We start from the raw sequence: 26080 nt of genomic DNA, 5'->3' as shown, positions 1-26080 counted from the left end.
TTTAGGGTTAATAAAATCCTAACTTGGGTTTGTAGGAATAACTATTGTAAGTGTCTTTGTTTTTTCCCCCCCCCCCCCCCCCTCCTCTCTCTCTCTATCTCGGGAATGAAATTAATGCAAGTTAAGAGGCTAGAAATGACACGTTTTACGCAAGCAAAATGATGATGGGGCACGATATGATATTTGGTTAGAACGTGAGATGTATCCAAGAACTTCAATTATTCAGCCATGGTTTGTTGCCTGTTGGATAATGGATGTGAGAGCTTGAGAGAGACTGCTCAACTTTATTTCCTTGAACTAGTGCTCAAATAACTAATGATTCATTGGAAAAAAACAATACTATCAATTTGTGTTTCAATCTTTGAGTAAAATGCACACAGCATATTGATAAGATACTATTGATGGTACAATAAAATCGATGCGGTAGTTTTAACATGCAAAATAAGAGAAATTTTAGAATACATTTAATCTACCGTATCAGTCATATAATAAATAAATAATATTATAATATAGGTATATTTATTTTATAAATTATCGTATAAGTAAAAATTATATTAAATTAAATTATATATATCATGCATACATCAATTGATTGTTACGAAATATTTTAAAATTTCTCACAAAATAGAGATCTTTTTTAAAATTTGTTTTCTTTCTCCTAATACGTACAATAACGTTTATTTAAATGGCATCACTCATAGGTTTCTGCGGTACAATTTTTAATTATATTATGTATTTATATAGCGGCAAATCCCGATGATATGAGTTCTTATTATTTTAATAAATTAAAAAAACGCCGTGCGATGTAGATGAAAGTTTGAAAGGAATGTTAGTGAAGCTCGCTCTTGAAATTATTAATTAATTAACTAAATTTGGAGGTATGTACATAAGTCAACTTTTTTAACCAATTAATTTTTATGGTTTATATTTTATAATCATCCGGTGAAACCTTGCCGTTTAATTGAATCAGCTAGCTCTTCGTGGTGGTAGATTGTTTAATTTGTCGATTTGGATCGATTATTCAAGATTGATCAACAATATATATCCATTCACGCATGTGTTGGCTTCTTGTTTGAGGGAGGCAAAATGTTGTTGATTCTTATTAAGTGGCAATTAAAAGAACGTTGTTGGATAAGGATTGGTTTGATTTGATTTGATTTGATTTTTAATAAGAAAATAAAAAAAAAAACTAAACGACCCTCAATTTTCTTAACTAATATTAATTAATTAATCACTCGGTCCACTTAATTTCGTGAATATTTTAATGCACGTCTCTCTTACCTTTCCATTAGTCAATCAACCAAAATTCGTACCAATTTTAGTATTCTGAATGACCCATTCTTTGTTTTCGTGTATGAATAAGGAGAAAGAAATTAGGTTCAGTGAAGTTAATTACCAAAAACAATGATAGCTTATTTTAATTGATTGAATATAGAATATAATTTCAAGAAGTGCCAACAATCATATTATTTCCTTTTCCAATAATATTTTATTGGGGTGCAAGCAACAGGGCGTTGTGTTTGGTACGCTTCTCCATCTAACAAAAATTTTAGTAACCATGTGTGCATTTAAGAGTAGTGACAACAAGAATTGATTAGGTCAAAGATTCTCGCTAAGTTATGCATTATCACCCATCCAACCTTTCATTAGACAGTATCAATTAATTAATTAATTAATTTAATAAATTCTGGCGTTTTGAGATGATTTCATCACCAGTAATTGTTGTAATTTGTAAAATATTAGTTTATTTAAGAGTGTGGTGAAGTAATTGGACTGTCAAAATATTATAATTGTAATAATAAATTATAATTACATAATTTAAGTGAGAAAAACCTGTAGTGCAACTGTACTACCGTGCCACAACTATATCTAGCCATTACATATTAGTGAACCCCACCCATTTAAGTATATCTAATGACTGAATATAGTTATAACATGATACCACGATTATACCGTAGCATAACCCATTTATTTGTGTAATTCATTAAACTCCATAATTTAATTAAACAATCACCGTCACAAATTAATAAATTTTTTCATGTACATGCCACCAAAATTTCAGAATTTAATTATGGAGTTTAATCTTTTAAACAGGGTAGGGTCGCTTGCTTTTGGAAGAAAGTGTCATAATTATACGCAACAAATAGTTATCATTGTGGATGTACACGTGCCCCAGCCGACTGATCTTCTTCAACGAATTTACGGTTACGAGTTCAATCTGTAATACTAAAGTGGCCGTCACTGTTTCAGCCTCCAATTTTTTATACGGAGTTAGGCAGATAATCTGCGTTTTCAATGATGATAGTTGAATGAGTAATTTTTTTGTCCCTTCCATCTGACATTTTCTCTCAAGTGACATACTAAAAAAAATAATTTTTAATATGTTAAAATTTATTTATTTTATATTTTAATAACATTTTCATTTTAATAAAATTATGGTATCTTCACCGGCCGGAACAAACACCCTCTTTCCATGCACTAATAAATTATGTGGTTTAATCCACAATTTAATTGTCTTTAATATGCCACATGATTTTATAGTGCATTCAAACCTGATTATTAAACCATAGTTTAATAATGTGTCTGCACTAAGAAAAAGAAAAATTAAGGTGCCCACACTAGAGAACTATTTTCTCTCTCTATGTAAATATAATATTTACTTCAATGATCAAGCATATGTTTCTCAAATAAGAAAAAGCCACAGAGATATGAAATGGGGTCAAGTGAGATATGAAATGGGGTCAAGTGAATGCACTCATCAAATAAAATATAACAATTAGGCCAATTTTTAGAAAGTATATAAGACTTCAATATATTATGCTAGGAATTAGCGCACACTGCCTAATACCCTTTTTAAGCTCTTAAAAAATCCCACTCTTTTTTTTTCCACATATCTCTCTCTCCCTCTTTTTTTTTTTAAAAAAATAAAATTATAAGAAACAACACAAAGTTACAATAGAATTTCAATTAAATATCCCTATCATTTCGAATAAATTTTGTAAACATATTTTTATCACAATAAAATTATCGTTATTAGATAATTTTTTTCTTCATTGTTTCAAATTTTTTTTTTTTTGATTTTATCAAGAAAATTAATAATATCGTATATTAGGATATAAATATAACGGACGAGTTCTGAAATAATTTCAAAGCCCAGACAGAGATGAAGCCCTTTACGGGCCTTCATTAGGAATTATATTGGGCTATGCTGTGATATTGTTCGCAAGATATTGGGCATCTTGAGTTATTCAAACTTCATCAACGTAGTAGTCAGTCATCCAAGTAATTAATTAGATCCGGTTTGATTTAATCATTTTGTACATTTAAGTAGCTGCTAGAGCCAAACCGTCAAATTGTTGGGTAAACACTTGCAGCTTGACTTTGACAACGCAACTGATTATTTGAAATCCAAATAAAATGAGGAATTAAATTTTGTTTTTAGTAATGGAGCGGTGACTTTGAAGCCTTTGCAGTGAGCTCCGCTTCAGTCCTAGCACATGTGCGCACAATTTCGCCTAGCTCTCCGTATTCCTCCATTTGTCCATCTCTCTTTGATTGATCTGTTCAACAGATATAAATTTTAAACCTTATTTATCATGTCTGGCCACAATAATTCATTTGCTATATACATCATCTTCATTTGGGACGTATATCTTCTGCTTTATTTACCTCTGCTATGATAGTTTATGCATTTAGCCTATATATTTTGACTTGCACTATTCTTTTACAGATAATTGATTTAATTCCTTTGGTTTTGGCATTTATTTAGTCAGAGATTTCACCATCTATCTAAAATTTATAGTAGTTGCTGATTGTAAGAGTTTTGAATACTAAAAGAAAAGCACCTATACCTAACAAGATTAGGTGAATATCCAAAATGGTGGTCATTTTATTTCTATCTTTCTACACATAGCTGAAGAATGTAAAATATTCTTCAAGAGTCTCATGTCCTAGAAGTGCATGATAAATACCGCCAAAGCCCAATACTGCAGAGGAAATGAAGTGAAGTACTCCAGATGCAAAGTATGGTAAGGTGTCTATGACTTTCCCACCAAGACCTACCCCCAAGTACTCCAGATACAAAGTATAGAAAGACGTCTATAACTTCTCCATTGGGAAGAAAATTTAAATTATTGTGAGAGTTTGAACCACTTTCTTCACACTTATGAGAGGTTGGCTAATTCATATAATTAATAAAAATAATCTCTGAGTATATTTAGGAGCTAATAATCAATACTGATGATGTAAAGTTGTAAAATTGCGTTCCAGTTATGAATGAACAAATGACAAACAAGCAATATTCACCACAAAAGAAGATACAGAGCCATTGGATTTATCATTGCTAAACAGATCAAGAAAAATTACAGATAAAAAATTTATGAGTGCAAGTGGGATAAAATTAAAAATTGCCCCTTTTTTTTTTTAGCTAGCTAAGCTGTTTGAAACTGTAAGTCATGATCAGGTGATTGGGAAGAAAAATCCATTCACTGCAAATTCTCCATCCACACAAATAGTCTGGCCAGTTATGTAGGAGGCTGCAGTCATGCATAGAAATGCTGCCAAAGAAGACACCTCCTTTGGCTCTGCAATGCGTGCCATTGGTGTTCGACGTTTAATTTCCTCCAAGCATTTCTCATTAGATAGATGCTGGGAACATTTCAAACAATCCAATTTTGGTTTTATTTGTTGTTTCAACTAAGACTTAGATATATATAGTTAACAGAATGAATTAAGCGCAAGTGGTATATATTAGTTCTTATATATTCAGCTAAGGGAGTTCAACCAAGGCGCGACAGAATTAACTTCCAGTATATAATCCACAGCTATCGTCAGTGGCGGAACTAAATGCAAATAAAAAAATAAATTAAGAAAAATAAGAAAATATATTGAAAACGTATTATTAAATGTGAATTTTATGTTTGCCCACTTGTTTTTACATTAATTATAGCCTTCTGAATTTTATGATTTATCCATTGCAGCCTCCTCTTCAATTTTGAGATTTTATGTTATAGCCTAGTCAGGTATATAATGTTACCATTTAGGCGCCCCCAAAACCAAAATCCTTTAATAATTAATGATCAGGTTTGAATGAATAAATTAAGGTTGACATACAAGGATGTTTCGTTTGCCATTGAACAGAGAGGAGACTTGTTTCATAAGCTTCTCTCTTTCTGCTCGAGATGATGCATCACAGACTGAACCGGTGACCTTGAAGCCTTTGGTTTTCCATTCACGTAAACATTCATTGAGCTCTGCTTCATTCCTGGCACATGTATGCACAATTCCTCCGAGCACTCCGAATTCCTCCACAACAACATGCCTGTTTATTTGTTGATTATTCAAAAGAATTAGGAACAATCAAGTGAGAAATTCAACAAGAACGATATGCGTACCCGAGTCCTTTGGTTCCACCAGTAACAAGAGCTGTCATGCCCTGAAGACTCCATCTATCTTGCCGGTCGTGGTCATATGCCTGTACCACACATTAATTGGTGTTGAGATGCTTAATCAACAGCAGCAGATCAATGGCTGAGATTCACTTGACTAGGATTGATGAGCTGGATAGCTGAGCTGGACAAATTAGTTAGATTGTTATTGTTTAGCTTAGCTTAACCAATAGTTATTTGACAGCTGTTACAGAGGTTGTTACTTCTGTTAATCAGCAATATAAGTTGATGAAAGCTTGAATGTAAGTGTGTGATTTGAGATTAATAAAATTCTCTTATTCAGTTTATCTTTTCTTTCTTCCTTCGTCACTTTCCTGCTAGCCAAACAGATTGTATGCTTAAGGTTTGTGAATTCTAACTTGGTATCAGAGCTAGATGGCATCATCAAGCTTAAATCAAACCACAACTGTTTCCTATACCTTTCCTACACCAATTAAGCTCGACAGATCAAATTATTTGATCTGGAAAATGCAAGTATTGGCATCCATTCAGGGAAATGGATTAGAAGGATATATTGATGGTTTAATCACAGCACCATACACAGATCAGAGGATTCCGAACTCTGAGTTTGTGATGTGGAAGCGAACTGATCAGCAGTTGCTAGGTTGGCTACTCTCTTCCATGACTGAGAGTGTTCTCGGAATTGTTCTTGGATGCAAAACTTCCTTTGAAGTTTGGAAAGCTCTGGAAAAACTTTCTAGCTCACAAAACAAAACCAGAGCATTGCAACTGAAGAATCAAATGATGTTGACAAAGAAGAACGATTTGAGTGTTTATGACTATTTTCACAAAATGAAAGGCATATCAGATAACATGGCAGCAGCATGAGCACCAATGAGTGACTATGACTTTATGATGAGTGTGTTAGGAGGAATTGGTTCAGAATTCAATCCTGTAGCAGTTTTGATCACAAGAAGAGGATTAGATCTCGATTTATCAGAATCACTCTTTATGTTAATGACACATGAGGGAATGTTAGAACAACAAGCTTTAGCTGAAACTATGGATGCAAATCTGGCGTTTGCTGCAAATTTTGTTCAGAAAGGGAACAATAATAAGAAAGGTTTTGGAACATACAACTCAAGATCTGGTTTTAATCAAGATGCATCAAGATCTGAAAATTCTGGATACATGATGCAAGGAAATTTTAGAGGGAATCAAGGTGGAAATTTCTATCGAGGAAGGAAAGGTGGAAGAGGAAATAACATGCATGGAGGAAGATCTTGGAATCAAGGTGAGAGAACTCAAATGCCTGGTCATGTGCCTGGTCATTTTTCACAGCCATATCAACCTAGATGCCAAGTGTGCTTCATCATAGGACACACTGCTGCTACCTGCAAGGATAGGTTCAACAAGGATTTCATTCCAGTCACAAGGTATCCACATCACAATCAAGTTTTCAATCAAGGCTACAGTCAAAGAAATATGTCAGCTTATATGGCAACACCAGAAGCAGTAATGGATGATGACTGGTACCTGGATAGTGGAGCAACTCACCACCTAACCAATGATCTCAATAACCTCAGCATCAGTGAGCCTTATGAAGGTAATGAAAAGCTTTTAATTGGTAATGGACATGGCCTTACTATTTCTCATATAGGAAGCACTCATTTAGCAGTTGGAAATCATAGATTATTGCTCAAAAATCTTTTATTTGTGCCACACATCACCAAAAATCTTTTAAGCATTTCTAAGCTTACTTCTGATAATTCCTTGATCATTGAATTTTGTGGAAATACTTGCTTTCTCAAGGACAAGAAGAAGATGACAGTTTTGCTGGAGGGTGTAGCTATGAAGGGTCTGTATAAGCTGAAACTTGAGCCTGGAAGTAAAACTCATCAAGCTTTATTTTCAACTGTAAATAAAGAGTCATGTTTTGTTCCTATGTCTATGGTGTCACATTGCTCAGATGATTTGTAGTCTTGTTCTTTTTCAAATATTCAAGCTAAAGTTGTTCAAAAATCCTCTCAACAGTGTCTGTTGTCTCATTCCAGTAGAGTTTCCAGTACTTCAATAAATATCCTACATAGGCAACTTGGTTATCCTAGTTCAAAAGTCTTGAAACATGTACTTACCAGTTGTAAACATTTGCAGTTAAGCAATAAAATTCAAATTCCTGATTTTTGTGATGCCTGCCAATATGGCAAAGTTCATAAACTGCATTTTGGAGCAACTGAACACACAACAACCATCCTCTACTCAAGTTTCACTGCCACATCACCCAATGATTACAAGAGCCAAAGCAGGTGTATTTAAGCCAAAATTTCATGCCTATTCATATGTTCTTGGAGAACAAGAGCCTGCCACAGTTTCTCAAGCTCTTTCAGATTCCAAATGGAAAGCAGCCATGCAGGCAGAGTATAATGCACTTATGGAAAATAAGACTTGGATTCTTGTACCAGCTTCTCAAGCTACTAAAATTGTTGGGTGTAAATGGGTTTTTCGCATTAAGTATAATGCAGATGGTTCTGTTTCTAAGTATAAAGCACGGCTGGTGGCAAAAGGGTTTCATCAAACACCTGATATTGACTACTTTGAGACCTTTAGTCCAGTAGTTAAACAGTCAACTGTGAGAATTATCCTTAGTCTTGCTGTGATGAAGGGCTGGAAAATAAGACAAATCGACATCAACAATGCTTTCCTTAATGGAGAGCTCAATGAAGATGTCTACATGTTTCAACCTGAGGGTTTTGTTCAGTCTCCATCTGGTCATGTTTGTCAGTTGCATAAGGCTCTTTACGGTTTGAAACAGGCTCCTAGAGCCTGGTTTGACAGGCTAAGGAAAGCACTGTTGCAGTGGGGGTTTCAGAACTCCAAAGCAGACTCATCTTTGTTCATCAAACATGAACTTGGAGGTATTGTGGCTGTGTTAGTATATGTAGATGATATATTAATTACTGGTGATAACAATACAGTAATTGAAACATTTATCCAATACCTTGGAGATACCTTTGCTTTAAAAGATCTTGGTGAGTTCAGTTACTTCCTTGGTATTGAGGTTACACATGATGCAAAGGGTAGCTTACATCTTTCACAGGCAAAATATGTAAGAGATTTGCTTACAAGAACTGATATGGAAAATTGTAGAGAAAGTGATACTCCAATGAGTACAGGACAGAAACTAAGAAGAGCAGGGAATGATGATAACTTGATTTTTAATGTCACTGAGTATAGAAGCATAATAGGTGCTTTACAGTATTTGGTACTTACAAGACCAGAACTTGCCTTTTCAGTTAATAAGTTGAGCCAATTTCTTGCTGCACCAACTGAGAAACACTGGGTTGCTTGTAAGAAAATTCTAAGATACTTAAAGGCAACTGAAGATTATGGATTGATGTTTAAAGCAGGAGATGGAATTAGTCTGACAGCATATACAGATGCAGATTGGGCGTGTGATGTGGATGACAGAAAGTCAGTTGGAGCATATTGTGTATATCTTGGGCAGAATCTGGTTTCATGGTCCTCCAAGAAGCAACAAACTGTAGCAAGGTCTAGCATAGAGTCAGAGTATAGAGCATTGTCAACAGCTTGTGCAGAAATTGTTTGGATTCAAGCTTTACTTGGAGAGCTTAAACTGAAGTGTAGCCAAATACCAATAATCTGGTGTGACAACAATGGTGCAGCTGCACTAGCAACAAATCCAGTATATCATGCCAAAACCAAGCACATAGAGTTGGATGTGCATTTCATAAGGGAAAAGGTAACGGGCAAACAAGTGGAGATCAAGTATGTACCAAGTGAGTGGAATATTGCAGATGTGCTTACAAAGCCTATGGCTTACTCTTTTTTTAATTACTATAGAGACAAGCTTAATGTTGTTCCACGACCATTAAGCTTGAGAAGGGGTGTTGAGATGCTTAATCAACAGCAGCAGATCAATGGCTGAGATTCACTTGACTATGATTGATGAGCTGGATAGCTGAGCTGGACAAATTAGTTAGATTGTTATTGTTTAGCTTAGCTTAACCAATAGTTATTTAACAGCTATTACAGAGGTTGTTACTTCTGTTAATCAGTAATATAAGTTGATGAAAGCTTGAATGTAACTGTGTGATTTGAGATTAATAAAATTCTCTTATTCAGTTTATCTTTTCTTTCTTCCTTCGTCACTTTCCTGCTAGCCAAACAGATTGTATGCTTAAGGTTTGTGAATTCTAACTATTGGAAAGCAAGTGATTAACGATGGTGTGGTGTGAGCAGCTAGCCAGCGAATGCCCAGCGGTACTCGTAGAGGATGCGATTTCAATTAGGGAGAAGACTCAAGTCACTGCTCACGGAATCATGATGCGTGGGTCAAACGATAAGTAGCTCGCTAATATCAAATCTAAGGATAAAACAAATCCTGGAAGTGATGTTTGGTGAATTTGGACCATAAGCTTACTTAGCGTGATCTCCACCACAATGATATTATTGTGGTGGCCATCGGTGGCTGCCACAGGAATTTAATTTAGGGGTAGTGTTTGGGTGATTAAAAGAGCATCAGCCGTGCATGTCCCCGTTACCTGGTCGAGGATGGGTTCCCTCGGCTACTGGGCCATGAGCAGATTTCTGGTGGAAGACACTCTCTGGGGTACACTTGATGACCTTGGCTAATGGGCCATGAGCAGATTTTTGGTGGAAAACACTCTCTGGGGTACGCCTAATGACCGACCAGGGACCTGTCACTTAAAAAAGTGGGCACAATCCCACGTTAACGCGGCGGTTATGCCACACCTCGAACCGTTTGCGGAAACATGATAATCAATGCACGGTTTTCGCGGTCCATGAGGATTCATGATCATCGAAGTATGGGAGACATGGGGGAAGGTTCTAGAGCCAAGGGGCGGCTGCCTATAAAACTGGGAAAAATATATAAAAGAAAGGACAAGAAAAGAAAAAGAGGGGGAAACTCTGTCAATTTGATTTCAGAATTCAACTCCAAAGAAACCTTCTAAAACACTTTTCTTTTATTCAGCGATTATTAACTTGCACAAATCTAAAATCCAACGTTTTTCTCGAAACCCCACATACTGACTTAAGTATTGGAGAGTTTTCGCCGAAAAAACCACCGGCACCCCTAATTTGTTTCTGTAAACATAGGTTACGAAGAAAAAATGAGGTTGATTAAAGTCGTTGGATTTGATTAATTGGGGAGAGCGTCAAAAGTGCGGTGTTCCAATCAGAGTTAGTGTAATTGTTGATGAGACAACCTAGTCAACCATAAGACGACCAGATTGCAGCATCAATAGGTAGCTTAATACCTCCACGGTAGCTTTGTTTAGACATGAAACAGTCATAAAATGTTTAATCAGTGCTTTCAACAGTTAAGAAATTATAGCCGAGTTTATCCAACAGTTGTTTTCATGAAAATCTGGATTGCAAGCTAAGCGTGCCTGCAAGTTGCTTGGTCCATATAATTAATTGGGTTTTTAATTTTTATGTTTTTTATATGCATAAATTTGGTTAAGCCATGCAGTTGTAAAATGTTTGATAAACAACGCGTATTGGTTTGGAAGTTAAAGATGTTTACTTAGCTTAACTTCATAGCTAACTTTAACAAAGGTAATGTCATATATAGCATATGTCATTTGCTCAACCGAAATCAAATAGGAGTTTGAAATTCGATTTATTAATGGAAACGTTTATAGCTTCCCGATGGTAGCGGCATACACATACATATATTTATTGGTCGAAACCAAATATTGCATTATGCGTATATAGTTACGTTCTTGGGAAGAAGAAGCCATTCACAGTCAGTCCTCCATCAACACAAATAGTCTGGCCGGTTATATAGGAGGCTGCTGGCATGCATAAAAATGCTACCAATGAAGACACCTCATCTGGCTCTCCTGTGCGTTCCATTGGCGTACGACACTTTATTTCCTCCAAGAATTTCTCATCGGATAGATACTGGGGAACATATCAAACAATCCAATTTTAATTTATTGTTTCAACAAAGACAGTGCGCGAATTGAATTCACAAAATTAATTAAGCCGCGATATAGTTCCTACAGGTTCAACTAAGGGAGTTCTGATGAACCAAGGCGCAACAGAATTAGTCCTTATGTTGTCTCTTGCCCATTCACATGCCAAATTCTTTGCAAGTTGATTCATAGCTCCTGCAAGTACTTAAATCCAGTTATGCTAACTTGGGATAGTCATTAGTTTACAATACATGTATATGCTGAAGTTACTTTAAATACCTTTTGTAGCAGCATATATGCTATTTCCAGTATTTAAGGATACCACGCCGGCAATCGAAGACATGAGAATAATATTTCCTGCACCTGAAGCTTTCAACAGAGGATGCGCAAGTTGGGACAAGTGGTAAGCAGACTCAAAATTGGTTGCCATGAGAACTGAGAAATCTTCAGCTGTGTACTCTACAGTCGGTTTTCTTATACTTGTCCCAACGTTGTTTATCTACGGTCACGTACAGTCATATATAACTCAGGAATCTGATAGTTAGTTAATAATAAAATGGATTTGGAAAATGAACAACATACAAGGATGTTGAGTTTCCCATTGAACAGAGTGGAGACTTTGTCCATCAGCATCTCTCGCTCTCCTCTAGATGATGCATCGCAAATTGAACCGGTGACTTTGAAACCTTTCATTTTCCACTCGCGTAAACATTCATCGAGATCTGCTTCGTTCCTGGCACATGTATGCACAATCGCACCGAGCTCTGCAAGTTCCTCCACAACAGCATGCCTGATGGGCAATATATGATCACATATCAATTTGGTAACTAACTAATCATTGTAAAGAAACACAACAAGTGAGGAGAAGAACCCAAGTCCTTTGGTTCCTCCGGTGACAAGAGCTGTCTTGCCCTCAAGAGTCCATCTACTTTGCCCTCGACAGCCATTTGTCTGAGCCATTTTTTTTTTTTTTTCTAATTCTATTGTTGCTGTTGTTTGTCTCAGATACTATTGAAAGGTTATATACAGCTGATCATGTGACTTGCAGGTTGCAGCAGAAGGTACTAGCTAGCTAGTAGCCAGTAGAAGATGGATGCAAATCCAAATGCTCCGAGTGGGGGAAAAGACAGCATATAAAACAAGGCCGACACCGTAGCCACAAAATCATGACCATGGAATGATAAGACCCTCGGCAACACTCAAATTCCATATATAGGACAAAAGATTGAGGATGTACTTGGTCTGAAAGCTACGTGCACATCCAAGTTAAGTTAGTCTCTTATGCAAATCAACACGTGGCCGTAGATTAAGGCTTCACAAGTTCTATTCACAAATTAAACTTGATAAATTATGGTGATCATTAATTTGATTAGTTTCATAGAATGGTAACGCAAATATTACGCAAACTTTTCCTTTATTAAGTGACACAAATTTCTTTTCAATAGAACAAGAAGGAATGTATACATTATGATCCGTCAAAACAAGCAGAAAATTGGGCTTTTAGCTGTTTCTGAATCAGCTGAAGAAGAATCCGTTGACAGTGAATCCTCCATCAATACAAACAGTCTGGCCAGTTATGTAAGAGGCTGCAGGCATACAAAGAAATGCCACCAGTGAAGACACCTCCTTCGGCTCCCCAAGGCGTCCCATTGGAGTTCGAGACTTCACTTCGTCCACGAATTTCCCATTACCAAGAAGCTGCAAGCAAGAGGAATATTTATCAAGTAGTTTAGTAATTGTTCCTGGATTGCACAGCAACGTTGATGCTCTAACTAGCCGGTAAAGTGGTAGCTCTTAGTTCTTACAGGTTCAGTAAAGGGAGTTCTGATGTACCAAGGAGCGACAGAATTGGTCCTTATGTTGTCTTTTGCCCACTCACATGCCAAATTTTTTGCAAGTTGATTCATTGCTCCTGCAGTTAAATAAAAACGATCATCAGTTCAATTAAAACGCAGTTATATATGCTTTGCACTTAAAATAAACGGGATTAAGTAATCTAATTACCTTTAGTAGCTGAATAGACGGTTCCAACGTTTGCTGATACAATGCCTAGTGCTGAAGACATGAGAACAATGCTTGCTGCCCCAGAAGCTCTCAACAGAGGATGTGCAAGTTGACATAAGTGGAAGGCAGACTCGAAATTTGTAGACATTACTAATGAAAAATCTTCAGCGTTGTACTCGAGAGTTGGCTTTAGTACACTTGTTCCAACATTGTTTACCTACGTATATGGTAAAATAGTTGAGCATAATTTTACAATTTATACACAATTTATTAAGTAAATATGCAGAGTTCAGGAATCTAACAAAAACAAAATTGAATTGGATTTTTGGAGGCATACAAAGATGTTAAGTTTGCCATTAAACAGAGAGGAGACTGTGTTGATTAGCGTCTGTCTTTGAGGTCGAGACGATACATCACAGACTGAACCGGTGACTTTCAAACCTTTCATCTGCAGGTGATGTATACATTCATTAAGCTCTGTTTCAGTCCTAGAGCATGTATGCACAGTGGCGCCTAGCATTGACAGTTCCTCTACAACAGCAAGCCTGATGACGATAATTAACGAATATATTAGACGCATTATTATACTGATATGGGATTAATTAGATCATCGCATGTATGCCTCTCAATAGAAATAAAAGAAGAAAAAGAACAAAGGCAAATTAATTGAAGATACCCGAGTCCTTTGGTGCCACCAGTAACAAGAGCTGTCATGCCCTGAAGACTCCATCTGTTTTGCCTGCTATGGCTCTCTGTCTGCTGAGGCTGAGCCATTCTGATCTCTGCTCTGTCTCTTCCTCTTCTAGTATTGCTGGCCACTATTATATTGCCTTAGTTTTGCTTAGCCGGCTGCGAAGGTTACGCATATGCATATATATGATATGAGGCAAATCAAAAGGCAGCAACAAGTTGCGCAGTCGATGAAGACCATGGCACTGATTAAATTGTCAGATAAATTAATGATAAGAATGTATATGGGCTTGATGCAATCAAGTTGTCGTGAAAACGCGGCGCCGACAGTACGTAAACTTTCAAAGAATGGCTATAATGTCAGCGGAAGTTGGTGATCATTTGAAGTTCGTGTAATAGACGACATGTACATCTATATAAACCGTGATTGGTCTTCGGAGGCGGCCATGCATATGAAAGCTCGATGCACGAGCACGACCCCACCATATATAGAAATTAGAATGAATGGTTTTAATCTCTCCAGAGATAAAGCCGGCATTTCATCATCACACCCAATTGTTCCACAGGAGCCACCGCCATCAAATATGAGAAATTAAAAAATATATCTAAGATAGCACGTCAGTTACACAACAAACTATTAAAATTATGACATGTGTATATTTATTTTACAGAATAAAAATATAATTAGTGGTTATATAAAATTCAACTGCACATATCACGCATACATTAATTAGTTATATTAATTTTAATGTATTTTAGAATTCTTTTGCTAAATATCATTTTTCGTATGTACATACATATATTTGCACAGTTTAACCCATTTTTCATATGTGTGTATATATATATACACACTCACATATAATATGAATAATATATTAAAAATAAGTTTAATTTACCTAAATCAAAATATAAATAATACAATATCTATTATGAGTAAGTACTTTTAGAAAGTCAGAAGGGTCAATAAAAAAAATATCGGAAAATAATTCTTATTAATCATTGGTAATTGCAAATCGTGTCGTCATATGTAATTGGACATGTACAGTAGTTAACAAAAATCCGTTGACTTTTATATCGTTTGAGTTGATTCGCAAATTCTTTTCTGCCACGTATTAATTGTAATTATACAGCTCACAGTTGACAAATACCAAAGTCTTCCTGACGGAATTGGTATCTAACATTATGAGAAATTTCTAGTAACTGCAATTTTGCTTTATTTTACTTTTATATGAGATGGTTGCCTTTGTTTTGGCATTGGTTCTTTGTAATCAGTGTGATTTAATTTCATCATCGAATCTGTCAAAAAAATTTGTAATCACTTAATGCTTGGATTCCTTTCGTATGTGATTGGAAATTCCATTAATTTTGTAAAGGCTAATTACAAAAATTGGGAACAATCTCTGAAATATAGGAGCTAATCAAAACTGATACCTGTAAAATAGAATTGAATAACGAAATGCAAAAAGGAGCAATGAATTTATTATTATCCTGGCTAAACTTGTCGAGATTTTACTGAACTAGAGAGCACTTAGCTAGAGATAAATAAAATTTTACCACCGCAAATGGGACTCCATTTTTCCTTAACAACTTGAGCTAGCTGCTTGTAAGCGATCGCGATCAGGTGCTTGGGAGGAAGAAGCCATTCACTGTAAATCCTCCGTCAACACAAATAGTCTGACCGGTTATCTAAGAGGCTGCCGGCATGCACAGAAAGGCTATCAGAGAAGAAACCTCCTCTTTCTCCCCAGGCTGTCCCATTGGAGTTCGAGACTTGAGTTGGTGCAAAAATTCCCCGTTTACCAGATGCTGCAAGCAATAAGGGGCCAAAACATTATATTAAAGAATCCAGTTTCTTATTAAGAATTGTCAATAATATCAAAACCATTCCCTAATGGGAAATGTGAATTGAGACTATTAGACTTGGAAATGGACAAGTGGAAAGCTGAGTCGAAATTGGTTGTTATTACAAATGAAAAATCTTCAGCATTGTACTCCAATGTTGGCTTTTTGCACACTTGTTCCCACGTTATTTACCTAGCGTACAGTTCAGTATGTAAATCAAATAATATCTATGTACATATGAATTTGAATAATATAATATCGAAAATTAACTAATCTCAACCACCGTTCGCTGTGCGTCTATCGCCACCGCCTATTTCAATCAAGTCCTTATTAAAAGGGTTGACCCAAACACGATTCATTTAAGAATCGTGTCAACATATTGAGACCCTAACCAGACATGAAAAATAAATGGGTTAGGGATGGCAATGTGACATATATGAGTTGGATATACTATCATCGAGATGTACATCCATATCTATAATAAAAATCAAGATTTTTATCTGCTCCAGAACAGTCATGAATCCATGTTTTTCGCTTCATATCCAGATCCAATATATATATATATATATCTGCTCCAAACCTGAAAAAAAATTAAAATTCAAATCTACTCTAAATTCGTCATGAATTCTAAAACTCAACAATAAAATATCAATATTTTTTTAGAGTAAAAAATAAAGACTAAAATGTATTGGTAACAATTAAATTATATAATTTATCTAAAAAATATAATGTATATTGTAGCTTATACTTTTACACCAAAACAAGCAAATAAGAAAAATAATAAAATATCCTTTAAAAGTAATTGCAGGATTAAGATCAATCTAATATTCTACTATCTCGTTCATCATTCTAATATCCGCGGCACACCCATCATCATTCCTACAAAATTAGATATGACATATAAATTAAATATGATTTATATTCAATACTTTATTATTTTTATTATGACCATATTTGATAAATATATGAATAACTATATTCCTTAAAAAATATTTGGCCAATATAATAAAATACATCACCAGACGTTAGTGCTTGGTTTGCAATTTGAATATTGTATATACATGCTGTGGGGATGGCTGACCTTTAAATTTATAAAAATAACCTTTAAGTTTTAAGATTTTTAAATACATGATAAATACCACTAATATATTATAAATAAAATTTATTGTCATTTATAACTACACAATTGTTAAGAAATTTTTAAAATAAAATAAAATTAAAAAATGAGTGGATATGGATATGAATTTAGATATTAAGACGTATCTAGACTTGCTTCAGATCCGTCTTAGATCTGTACATTGATATTCAAATCCAATCCAAATCTGATTCGATTGAATTTGGATCACATGGATCTTGGGTTAGATCCAATCCATTGCTATCATTAAAATAAATTACCTAATAACCTATTTAATATATCTATATATTTAACAAAATTTACAACAAATATTTGCACATTATTATATATATGACCAAAATATAACACATTTGCAATATTAAAGTTTTAATTATATATATGTAAATAATAATATATATCAATATTATAAAATATATAAGTCTACCAATATTTCACACATTTAAACTATTGAAGTTCTAAATCTATATAAAATTTTATGAATGAAACACTATTTATATGTTCATTCTTTGAGAGAGAGAGAGAGAGAGAGAGAGAGAGAGAGAGAACTATGATCTCAATATTTTGAGTTTTGATGACAACAACCTACACATTGATTTATAATAAAAAAATATAATCGTGTCATTGATCGGATAAATGAGTCAAGAACTTTAACTCTAACCCGACACGAAAAAATTGTGTCGACCCGAACCAATCCCATTTAATAATCGTGTCAAATTTGACGACTCATACCTATTTATTTGTGTCATATTCGTGTTAGGTAATCAGGTCGTGTCAAATTTTACCAACTCTAGCTAGTACAACCATCTAGGCACTTGGTGCACTAGAATTATAAACTTGGCCATTTTTGGGTGCCAAAATTTGAAAAAGATTTCTTAATGGAGAGTAAAATATTAAATTGTTAAAATTTATAGTGTCAAATCTTAAAAAAAAAAAAGGAACACTTTGTGTGTTAAACAATTCATTAACTAATTTACATATACAATTTACTGCAACAAACCTAAATACAGTAGAATCTCTAAAAATTAATGCTCGATAAATTTATAATCTCTATTATATAATAAATTTTCACCACCGTTCGTTGTGCATCTATCGCCACCGCCTATTTCAATCGAGTCCTTATTGTCCAGCCCTTGTTTATGACCATCACGTACCGTTGATCTAGTTGTGTAACCAAATATGTACTCTGTGAGATCGCTTTTCATTTGGAGTATAAAGGAAAAGTTTATAGCGAGCAGGCTCGAGTCTTAAAGTTCTTGCAAATATTGAAAACTTGAATCGCCAAGGTTTTTTGAATTGCACTTTCCAAAGGGTCTTAAAAAATGCTTTCAAAAACCTTTTTCTATTACAAAATTTGATTAGTTTTTTATTTAAAGGTTTTCTATCTTTTATACGGCTTATTTGATCCATTTTGACCATGTTACGAAAGGAATTGCAGGTTTTTTTAAAAATAGATTTATCTCTTCATTTCATGTTTATTAAGTGAAAAAAAAAACTTAAAAAAGGAAATGGAAAAAATAAACAGGTTATAAAAAAGGAATAAGATTCTCTCATAATCTGAACTCTATTGAACATTTAAAAATCTTCTTCCATGTGTCTTTTAATGATAATATATGGGTAAAATTTAACTTATTTTACTTTTTTATTTATTAACTACCAATCAACAATTAAATTATTTACTCAAAATATGATCAGATCATGAGAAAATTTTGATCCTATAAAAAAATGGTTTATGAGTGTATACATTTTATGATTCCTTTTATAAAATTATTTATTTACATTAAAATAAAAAAAAATTGGTTTAAACATTTACAAAGTATAAGGTTAGTTTTGTAAATATGAAATGATAATAAGCCGAAAAAGAAAAAGGAAGCAAGGGCATCAGCCCACCTGTCTCCACTCTTCATTTTCCTTACTCGATTTGTTGTCTCTTCTCTTGAATTTGAAGATCTATTTCTTCATTGGCACCCCCCCCCCCCACCCCCACCACACACACACACACACACACACACACACAACACACAAAAAGATCAGCGCTCTCACCCAAAATTTTCCGGACAAGCTTCACTTCCCTTAGCTACGGCGGGGACAAGGTCTCGAATAGCCACACTCACCTCACCGCTAATTTGACCGTCAACTTCGTATTTTGTTCAGCTTCCTGTTTCTGGATCTAATTGTAATGAATTGATTTTGTTGATTAGATTGTAAACGAATTTAAATGAATCCACTCAATCCTTTAATAAATAATTTAATTTTATACAGAAACGAATTAAAGGGAATGAATTCAAGGATATTAGAATATTTGGAACCGATTTATTGAAGATTCAGTACGAATTCAATTCGTGATTTTAACGGAATAAAGCGACAACACTTGATAGAAGGGAAATAAAATGGAATAAAGCGACAACACTCGATAAAAGGGAAATAAACGACAATCCACAAGATGAGTCAAAAATCGAAAGAGATACATGCTGGCGGTTTATTAGGGCCTGAGAAATCACAACACTAAGTTATCAGATTCGAAGATTTCAGAGAAGTGGACAAAATAAATCAGGTACTTGGGAAGAAGAATCCATTCACTGTAAATCCTCCGTCAGCGGAAATTGTCTGACCAGTTATATAAGAGGCTGCAGGCATGCATAAAAATGCTACCAATGAAGATATCTCATTTGGCTTCCCTGTGCGTCTCATTGGAGTTCGACCCTCGACTTCCTTTAAAAATGCCTCATCATTCAGAAACTGCAAATTTATAAGAGGGCATCCTCAATCATATAATAACTTGGGACAAAAACACACTTTCATTTTTCTTATTAATTTTTTTAACTAATTAATAAGAAAAATGAAACTGCATACATATATATAACATTGAGAATCAGAGTGAATAAAATAGTTCTCACAGATTCAGTTAAAGGAGTCGCGACGAACCAAGGTGTGACAGAATTGGTCCTAATATTGTCTTGAGCCCACTCGCATGCCAAAATCCTCGCAAGATGGTTCATGGCTCCTGTGATTAACATATAACCAGCTGGGGTTAGAGAAAGTTCAAGTTTAATATTAAAGACAAGTCGTAATGCCATAGAGCCTCCCAGTCACGGGGTTCAAAGACAAGACTAGAGCTGATGATATGATGTTGAAAAATGTTGTCACGGGTCACCTTTCGTAGCTCCATATATGGATCCAGCGTCAACAACTGACACCACCCCACAAACAGAAGACATTAGAACAATACTTGCTGCCCCCGAAGCTTTCAAAAGAGGATGTGCAAGTTGGCACAGATTGTAAGCAGACTCAAAATTGGTAGCCATGAGAAACGAGAAATCTTCTGCTGTGTACTCCACAGTCGCCTTTCTTATAGTCGTCCCGACGTTGTTTATCTAGAGAGAGTCACATCGCATACATACATAGACATAGTGATAAGTGATATGGATCGTGTTAATTAAGTGGTTAGCTAGTAAAGCAAATTAAAACTCACTGCACCACGGGATTAATTATAACAACAATTAATTAATATGCAATGTAATTAACACCATATATGAATCATACGAGAATGTTAAGTTTTCCATCGAACAGAGAGGAGACTTGGTTTATAAGCTTTTCCCGTTCAATTCGAGATGATACATCGCACACTGAACCGGTGAGTTTGAAGCCTTTGGTTTTCCAGTCACGTATGCATTCACTAAGATCTGCTTCATTCCTAGAGCATGTATGCACAGCGGCACCAAGCTCAGCCAGTTCCTCCACTACAGCATGACTAGTCAATGCACCAATAACAGAAACAAAAATATGAGCACATGCAGGCAATATTAATAGGAAAGGAATGCATATAAGAGCTAGCTAGAGAGATCAGAATCGATTAAGAACCCTAGTCCTTTGGTTCCACCAGTTACAAGCGCAGTCATTCCGTGGACAGTCCATCTCTGATTGGGCCTACCATTGCCGTTCGTCGGAGGCGCCATTCGAAATAAAGGTGATAAGAGTTAAGTGAACTTCACACACAACTTCAACTTTAAATTTAACGTTTAAGCTAGTTAAATAGGTTGGACATTAGTTCATCCTTTTATAATGGACTTGCAGGAATCTTTAATTTACTGCCAATTATTATTTATAGAGTTTCATGAAATATTCGGTTGGATAAAAGCTCATTTTATCTATATTTTGAGTTAATATTTATTTAATTTTTATATTTTTAAAAATATTTAAAAATATATATATCATTAAAATGGCATTCTTATTGATATTTTTTATTATTTTTGTACAATAATATTTTTTTAAAAAAATATTATTAAAAAAAATTAAATTATTAATTTAATTTTATATATATAAATTTTTGTGAAAACTCGTACATAGGTTTAACAGTATATGTGTAGTGTATCTGTACTGCACTTAATTATTTACTTCGATAACAGACAAGGGGAGAAACAGTGCCGCCAGCGATGCCTACCAACTAAAAAGCAGCGGCGGAGAGGCTATGGCTTTTGGTTTTTAGATTTCTAATTATTATGTCAAAGATTAACAAAGAGTAATAATTTTTAATAAATTATCACTATGAAATTTTCCCATCTCAAAAGAAACACGTGTCTAATTAATTATTATCTCAACATGCATAGTTAATAATTATGCACCTGAAACAATTCTACCTACGTAAGTGCGTGTCGTCACCGGTTCAGTGAGGAAGATGGAAATTAAAGTGAGTTACGTCAAAATTCAGATTTTTTTAAATAAAAAAAATTATCCAAACTGATAAATATCGAGCAGACACCATTTGATTGATTATAGATAAAGATCAATTATGAAAATAAAAAGGTCACTAGATTTAGTGCAGATAAGATAAGGTGAGATCTGCATGCCGTAATCCAAATTGGAAGATTTTATTGGATCCAATCCTTTTGACAGAATCCAATAACAGCAAAATTAAGGGCATCCTTCCAGCAAGGCGATATTAAGATTACTATATATTCTAATGAAAATTGTTCGTTTCTTTTGATTATTTTGTTGATGTTGAAATTTGATCGTCTTTTATCCGATTAAATTGTTCTACCAATATTTATATGGTCAATAGAGAAGATATTGCCCTCTTCCTGCTTCAGTAATTGTTCGAGCTCCTGATATTGGAATCACCATTTTTCTTCTTTTTAATTTTGCGTTCACAGAAACAGATCAGAGACGCCAATAAATTTGCCGGCGTAAACCCTCTGATACTTAAATTAGTACAAGATGTTTACGGAAAAACTGTATGATTTGTGTTGTACAGATTAGTTGCAATATTTTCAATACGAAATATCTCAAGGATTTGGATATAAGAATTTCTGATAATAATTTGGTAGAATTTCCTATTTTCTCTCAATTTTTGTGTCCCCTTCTTCATCGGTCTCTTGGTTTTTTATAGTCGTCATCCCACGTTTTCTGAGTATTCTTCATGCCCCCCATTTTCGGGTGATGATAGACCCTCATGGGTCTCCAACCACCGAATCGTGAGTAAACGTGGGATGTGAAATACTAACTAGGCAATCCAAGAGGGGGGGTGAATTGGAATTTTAAAAAATAAGCTAAGCAAACCACACACATATCCAATCTAATGCCTTAATAAATGAGCAAGGGAAGAGAAAGCAAACTCAAGGATTTTTACGTGGTTCGGCAATCCCTGCCTACGTCCACGCCTCCAAGCACACCGGGCTTGAGGATTTCACTATCCAAGCCTTTCCAAGGCTTCAAACGTTTACAATTGACTTCAAGGTGTCAATGAACCTTTACAACAAGAGATTATCTCTCCAATCTCTTCACTCCAAGTGTTTCTCACACTTGTACACTCACAATTTGATGAGAAATGAAAAATACAACAATGAATCTCTCTTTAAGGGTGGATATACAAATTGAAGAACAAAGATGATTTAATGAATGATGATTCACGAAGTTGAAGCTCAATATATGTTGTGTGCACTTGTTCTTGCTTGCTTGGATTACCAAAAATGAATTGGTTTTGTGTTTATATAGTTTGAGCTCAAAAACTAGCTGTTATGCACATTTTGGTCGTAACCGGATTGCCGGTTATGGACATCCGGAATTCCGCTTAATGTTACCGTTACAACCACAATTTTGAATTTCTGAACATCCGGATTGTCGCTTTATCACATCCGGATTTCCGCTTATGCTCAGTAGCTTATTGCCCAACAACCGGATTTCCGTTTGACAGGATCCGGATTTCCGCTTTCAATTCGGATAGATTCTGCCTAAAATCCGGACTTCCGTTTGTCAGAATCCGGATTGCCACTTGTTACAGTGACACCTACAGTGAACTATTTTTCAAAATTATAGTTTGATCCCAAAACTTTATCAAACTGTACTACGACCCAAAATGTTATGAAACTTTACAAATAGGTCCAATTTCAGAATTTCTAAGTAATGCTTTGTTAATCCCAAAACTTTCTGAAATTATGATATAGCCAAAAATGCTATGACACTTTTCAAATAAGTCCTTTACCAAAATTTCAAGCAATACTTGTTTATTTCAAAGTTTTTAAAATTCTTTCAATTAAACCATAAACTTTGAAAAACAACCAATTTTATAAAATCATTTTTCCATTAAATATGAAAAATTTATAATGTGAAAATAATGATTTATTTAAAAAGAATAAAAACAATCAATTTCATAAAATTATTTTTCCATTAAATATAAAACCTTTATAATGTAAAAATAATGATTTATTTAAAAAGAATATTAAATAATTTGGGCTTAAAAGATTAATCATTCTTAATCTTATTTTTTATCATCAAAATCAATATTATGGAAACATATATGTTAACAGGATGTCATGTTCTCCCCAGCGGTTCGGGGCATGGCGAAACTGTTGCGATTTCGTGTCTTCTTTATTTGGGTGATGAGTATCTGGTTGGTGCTCGTTTCTAGTTGGCACATGCCCGTACATTATATTTTACCAGGACTCTGTTCGTGCCATTCAGCTAAGGAGATTCGCCTCAGGGTGAGAGATGAGGACATGGCCGAGCTGGTACTTTTCATTACTCAACACCAGTCCCCCAGTTTCTGGTTTTGCGAGTGAAATGAGTTGAGATTAGAAACTAAGAATTGGATCTGGCTAATCTCGGGAAACATTCCTCTGGTCCTTGTGTTATTGTGATGGCCCCGAGGTGACGTCTCTTGTTTAAAGAGTTCTCGGTCCGAGTATGGGCCTTCGTGAGCGTGTCCAATATGCAGCTGGGCTGACATCTCATCATGCCGTCTTGATTACCGTGACGGACCCGAGATAATTTCTTCTGTTTAGAGGGTTTCTGGCCTGAGTATGGGCTTTCGTGAGCGTATCCAATACACAGCTGGGCTGACATCTCATCATGCATTTTTAATGGCCAATGACGTGTCACTTTTTGCACTTTCGTATTTGAAATTTGAAACGGCGGCTTATCTATCCTTGATATGCGGCGATTGAGATGACATCCGCGTAACTTAAACGCCTCCGTTCCCTATTTCGTCTTAAATCCCTAAATTGGAACTGCCATTGCATTTCGTTATCTATCATTCTACTGTAAGCCAACTCCTTCTTTGGACCTTAATCATACTTTCGGCATCGGAGACTTCTGTTTGCTGGGCTCTTTCTCCGTCACGGCAACGCTACCAGTGTCGATCTATTCCAGGTATCGCCGTTAACTTCTTCTCTGGTTGTTATTGTTTGGGTTTTGTATTATCCATTTTGTACCAATATACTTGGATTTGTTGTGCTTTCCCTTTTAAAATTTCGCTATGTCAAACCGAAGAGGAAAATTAATTGTAGATGAGAGTGACTAAGAGGTAGAGGATTCGTACCCCAACCTGTTAGGACCCACTGATCCATTATACCCTTCTCGCAGTGTAGGCCCCTCCTAATAGGGATACCCCTGAGTACCCTCGTCCCAAGACCATTTTGTCTTCCCCTGATTTTGAACCTATGGGAAACCGTGGTGTACCAGCGTTGGGTTCTGGTGAAAATCACGGTTTTGAGGGGGCTGGGGTCCCTGATGAAGAGGGTGATGGTGAGAAGAGTAGTTCCGAGCCGAGCCGAGTCGACCCTCTAAGAAGAGATACCTTGGTCATAGGATGGAGGCAGATGCTTACCTCATTGACTATATTACTTGTGCCACCATCCACACTGACCTGCTCAAGCTAAGAAATCTTTATAGTATCCCTGATGACGTCCTCCTTGTTATCCCTGGGAAAGGTGATGTCCACAGTCGGCCGCCTAAGGGATATGTGACAATGCATTTGGAGAGTTTCAAGTTAGGGGCTTAGTTGCCCTTTCAACCTTATTTTGCTAGGATATTGGGTGGCATGCATCTTGCTCCAGGTCAACTTCACCTGAACGGATAGAGGGTTCTTTCGGCCTTGTATGTGCTATGGGAAAGGTGTGGACTCGGAGAGCCTTCCCTCATGGAGGTAAAACATTTGTATCAGCTGAGGAGCAGTCCAAAGGAAGCAGTCTGGTACTACTTCATGTCAAGCTCTACGAAGAGGAAGCCTATCACCGGCTTTCCTTCCTCGTGTAAAAACTGGAAGAACAAATTTTTCTTTACTGGGGGAAATTGGTGTCCAACGATTTATTTAATTGGTGGTAATATTCACCTTTCAATGCGTTTTATCACCCCAGGTCGTTTATTTTTCTGTACACTTTACGTCTCTGGTCGTCACTTATTTGGTGGTCGTTTATTCACCTTGTTTATTCTTTCAAAGTCGTGGGGCTTGATCAAGAAACTTGACGACGATCCGCTGCTCAAGGTGGAAACTGTTCTAGTGAATGCGTCTACCTGTCAAGATCTCCTGTCGTCAAAAAATCTTGTTGGGTCGCGCTTAGTGGACGTAGCTGCCGGGATGGATAACAAGATTCTTAGCGCTATGTCAAAGAAACGTGCTCGGGGGTCAGGTAGCTCTAACAATCCCCCTCTCCCCTGAAGAAAGCCAATGTTAGTTCTTCTAAGGCTCCTGCTCCTGCTCTGCTCCCTCCTCCACCTTGAAAGAATGGCGGGGAGAAGGTTTACGACAAGAGTCCTGAGGTCAGCGCTCAATCTAGAGATCGATCCTC

At 35.7% G+C, this 26080-nt stretch overlaps 4 protein-coding genes across 4 annotated transcripts; all 4 read right to left on the bottom strand.

Annotated features, from left to right (window-relative positions):
- Positions 1-4458: 4458 nt before the first annotated feature.
- Positions 4459-5485, bottom strand: LOC18034999 (tropinone reductase homolog At2g29170; the record flags this gene model as incomplete). The annotated part of the gene is made up of 3 exons (XM_024179933.1): positions 4459-4647; positions 5113-5320; positions 5394-5485. Coding segments are annotated over 3 exons (489 nt in total), but the record flags the coding sequence as incomplete, so codon positions are not given.
- Positions 5486-11147: 5662 nt separating this feature from the next.
- Positions 11148-12310, bottom strand: LOC18035346 (tropinone reductase homolog At2g29170). Its single transcript, XM_006424846.1, has 5 exons — positions 12222-12310; positions 11933-12140; positions 11630-11849; positions 11439-11545; positions 11148-11336 (listed from the first exon to the last, which is right to left on the bottom strand). The coding sequence occupies exons 1-5, from the start codon at positions 12308-12310 to the stop codon at positions 11148-11150; spliced, it is 813 nt and encodes a 270-aa protein (XP_006424909.1).
- Positions 12311-12766: 456 nt separating this feature from the next.
- LOC18034137 (tropinone reductase homolog At2g29290) lies at positions 12767-14193 on the bottom strand. The gene is made up of 5 exons (XM_006424845.2): positions 14031-14193; positions 13692-13899; positions 13355-13571; positions 13156-13262; positions 12767-13048 (listed from the first exon to the last, which is right to left on the bottom strand). The coding sequence occupies exons 1-5, from the start codon at positions 14126-14128 to the stop codon at positions 12866-12868; spliced, it is 813 nt and encodes a 270-aa protein (XP_006424908.1). The 5' UTR covers positions 14129-14193; the 3' UTR covers positions 12767-12865.
- A 5216-nt stretch (positions 14194-19409) lies between these two features.
- Positions 19410-21008, bottom strand: LOC18035377 (tropinone reductase homolog At2g29170). Its single transcript, XM_006424844.2, has 5 exons — positions 20880-21008; positions 20562-20769; positions 20173-20392; positions 19916-20022; positions 19410-19757 (listed from the first exon to the last, which is right to left on the bottom strand). The coding sequence occupies exons 1-5, from the start codon at positions 20972-20974 to the stop codon at positions 19569-19571; spliced, it is 819 nt and encodes a 272-aa protein (XP_006424907.1). The 5' UTR covers positions 20975-21008; the 3' UTR covers positions 19410-19568.
- Positions 21009-26080: the final 5072 nt, after the last annotated feature.

Source organism: Citrus clementina, unplaced genomic scaffold, assembly GCF_000493195.1.
Source record: "Citrus clementina cultivar Clemenules unplaced genomic scaffold, Citrus_clementina_v1.0 scaffold_8, whole genome shotgun sequence".
Taxonomy (NCBI): Eukaryota; Viridiplantae; Streptophyta; class Magnoliopsida; order Sapindales; family Rutaceae; genus Citrus; species Citrus x clementina.
This window is presented reverse-complemented; position numbering and strand designations above follow the sequence as displayed.

Excerpts from the sequence above, each read along its gene's own strand:
- LOC18035377 (XM_006424844.2), bottom strand. The coding sequence starts at position 20,974 with ATGGCGCCTCCGACGAACGGCAATGGTAGGCCCAATCAGAGATGGACT. Across the intron at positions 20,023-20,172 it reads CATATATGGAGCTACGAAAG|GAGCCATGAACCATCTTGCG; the intron begins GTGACCCGTGAC and ends TGTTAATCACAG. Across the intron at positions 19,758-19,915 it reads CGACTCCTTTAACTGAATCT|TTTCTGAATGATGAGGCATT; the intron begins GTGAGAACTATT and ends ATAAATTTGCAG.
- LOC18034137 (XM_006424845.2), bottom strand. The coding sequence starts at position 14,128 with ATGGCTCAGCCTCAGCAGACAGAGAGCCATAGCAGGCAAAACAGATGG. Across the intron at positions 13,572-13,691 it reads ATGGCAAACTTAACATCTTT|GTAAACAATGTTGGAACAAG; the intron begins GTATGCCTCCAA and ends CCATATACGTAG. Across the intron at positions 13,263-13,354 it reads CGTCTATTCAGCTACTAAAG|GAGCAATGAATCAACTTGCA; the intron begins GTAATTAGATTA and ends ATTTAACTGCAG.
- LOC18035346 (XM_006424846.1), bottom strand. The coding sequence starts at position 12,310 with ATGGCTCAGACAAATGGCTGTCGAGGGCAAAGTAGATGGACTCTTGAG. Across the intron at positions 11,850-11,932 it reads ATGGGAAACTCAACATCCTT|ATAAACAACGTTGGGACAAG; the intron begins GTATGTTGTTCA and ends ACGTGACCGTAG. Across the intron at positions 11,546-11,629 it reads CATATATGCTGCTACAAAAG|GAGCTATGAATCAACTTGCA; the intron begins GTATTTAAAGTA and ends AAGTACTTGCAG.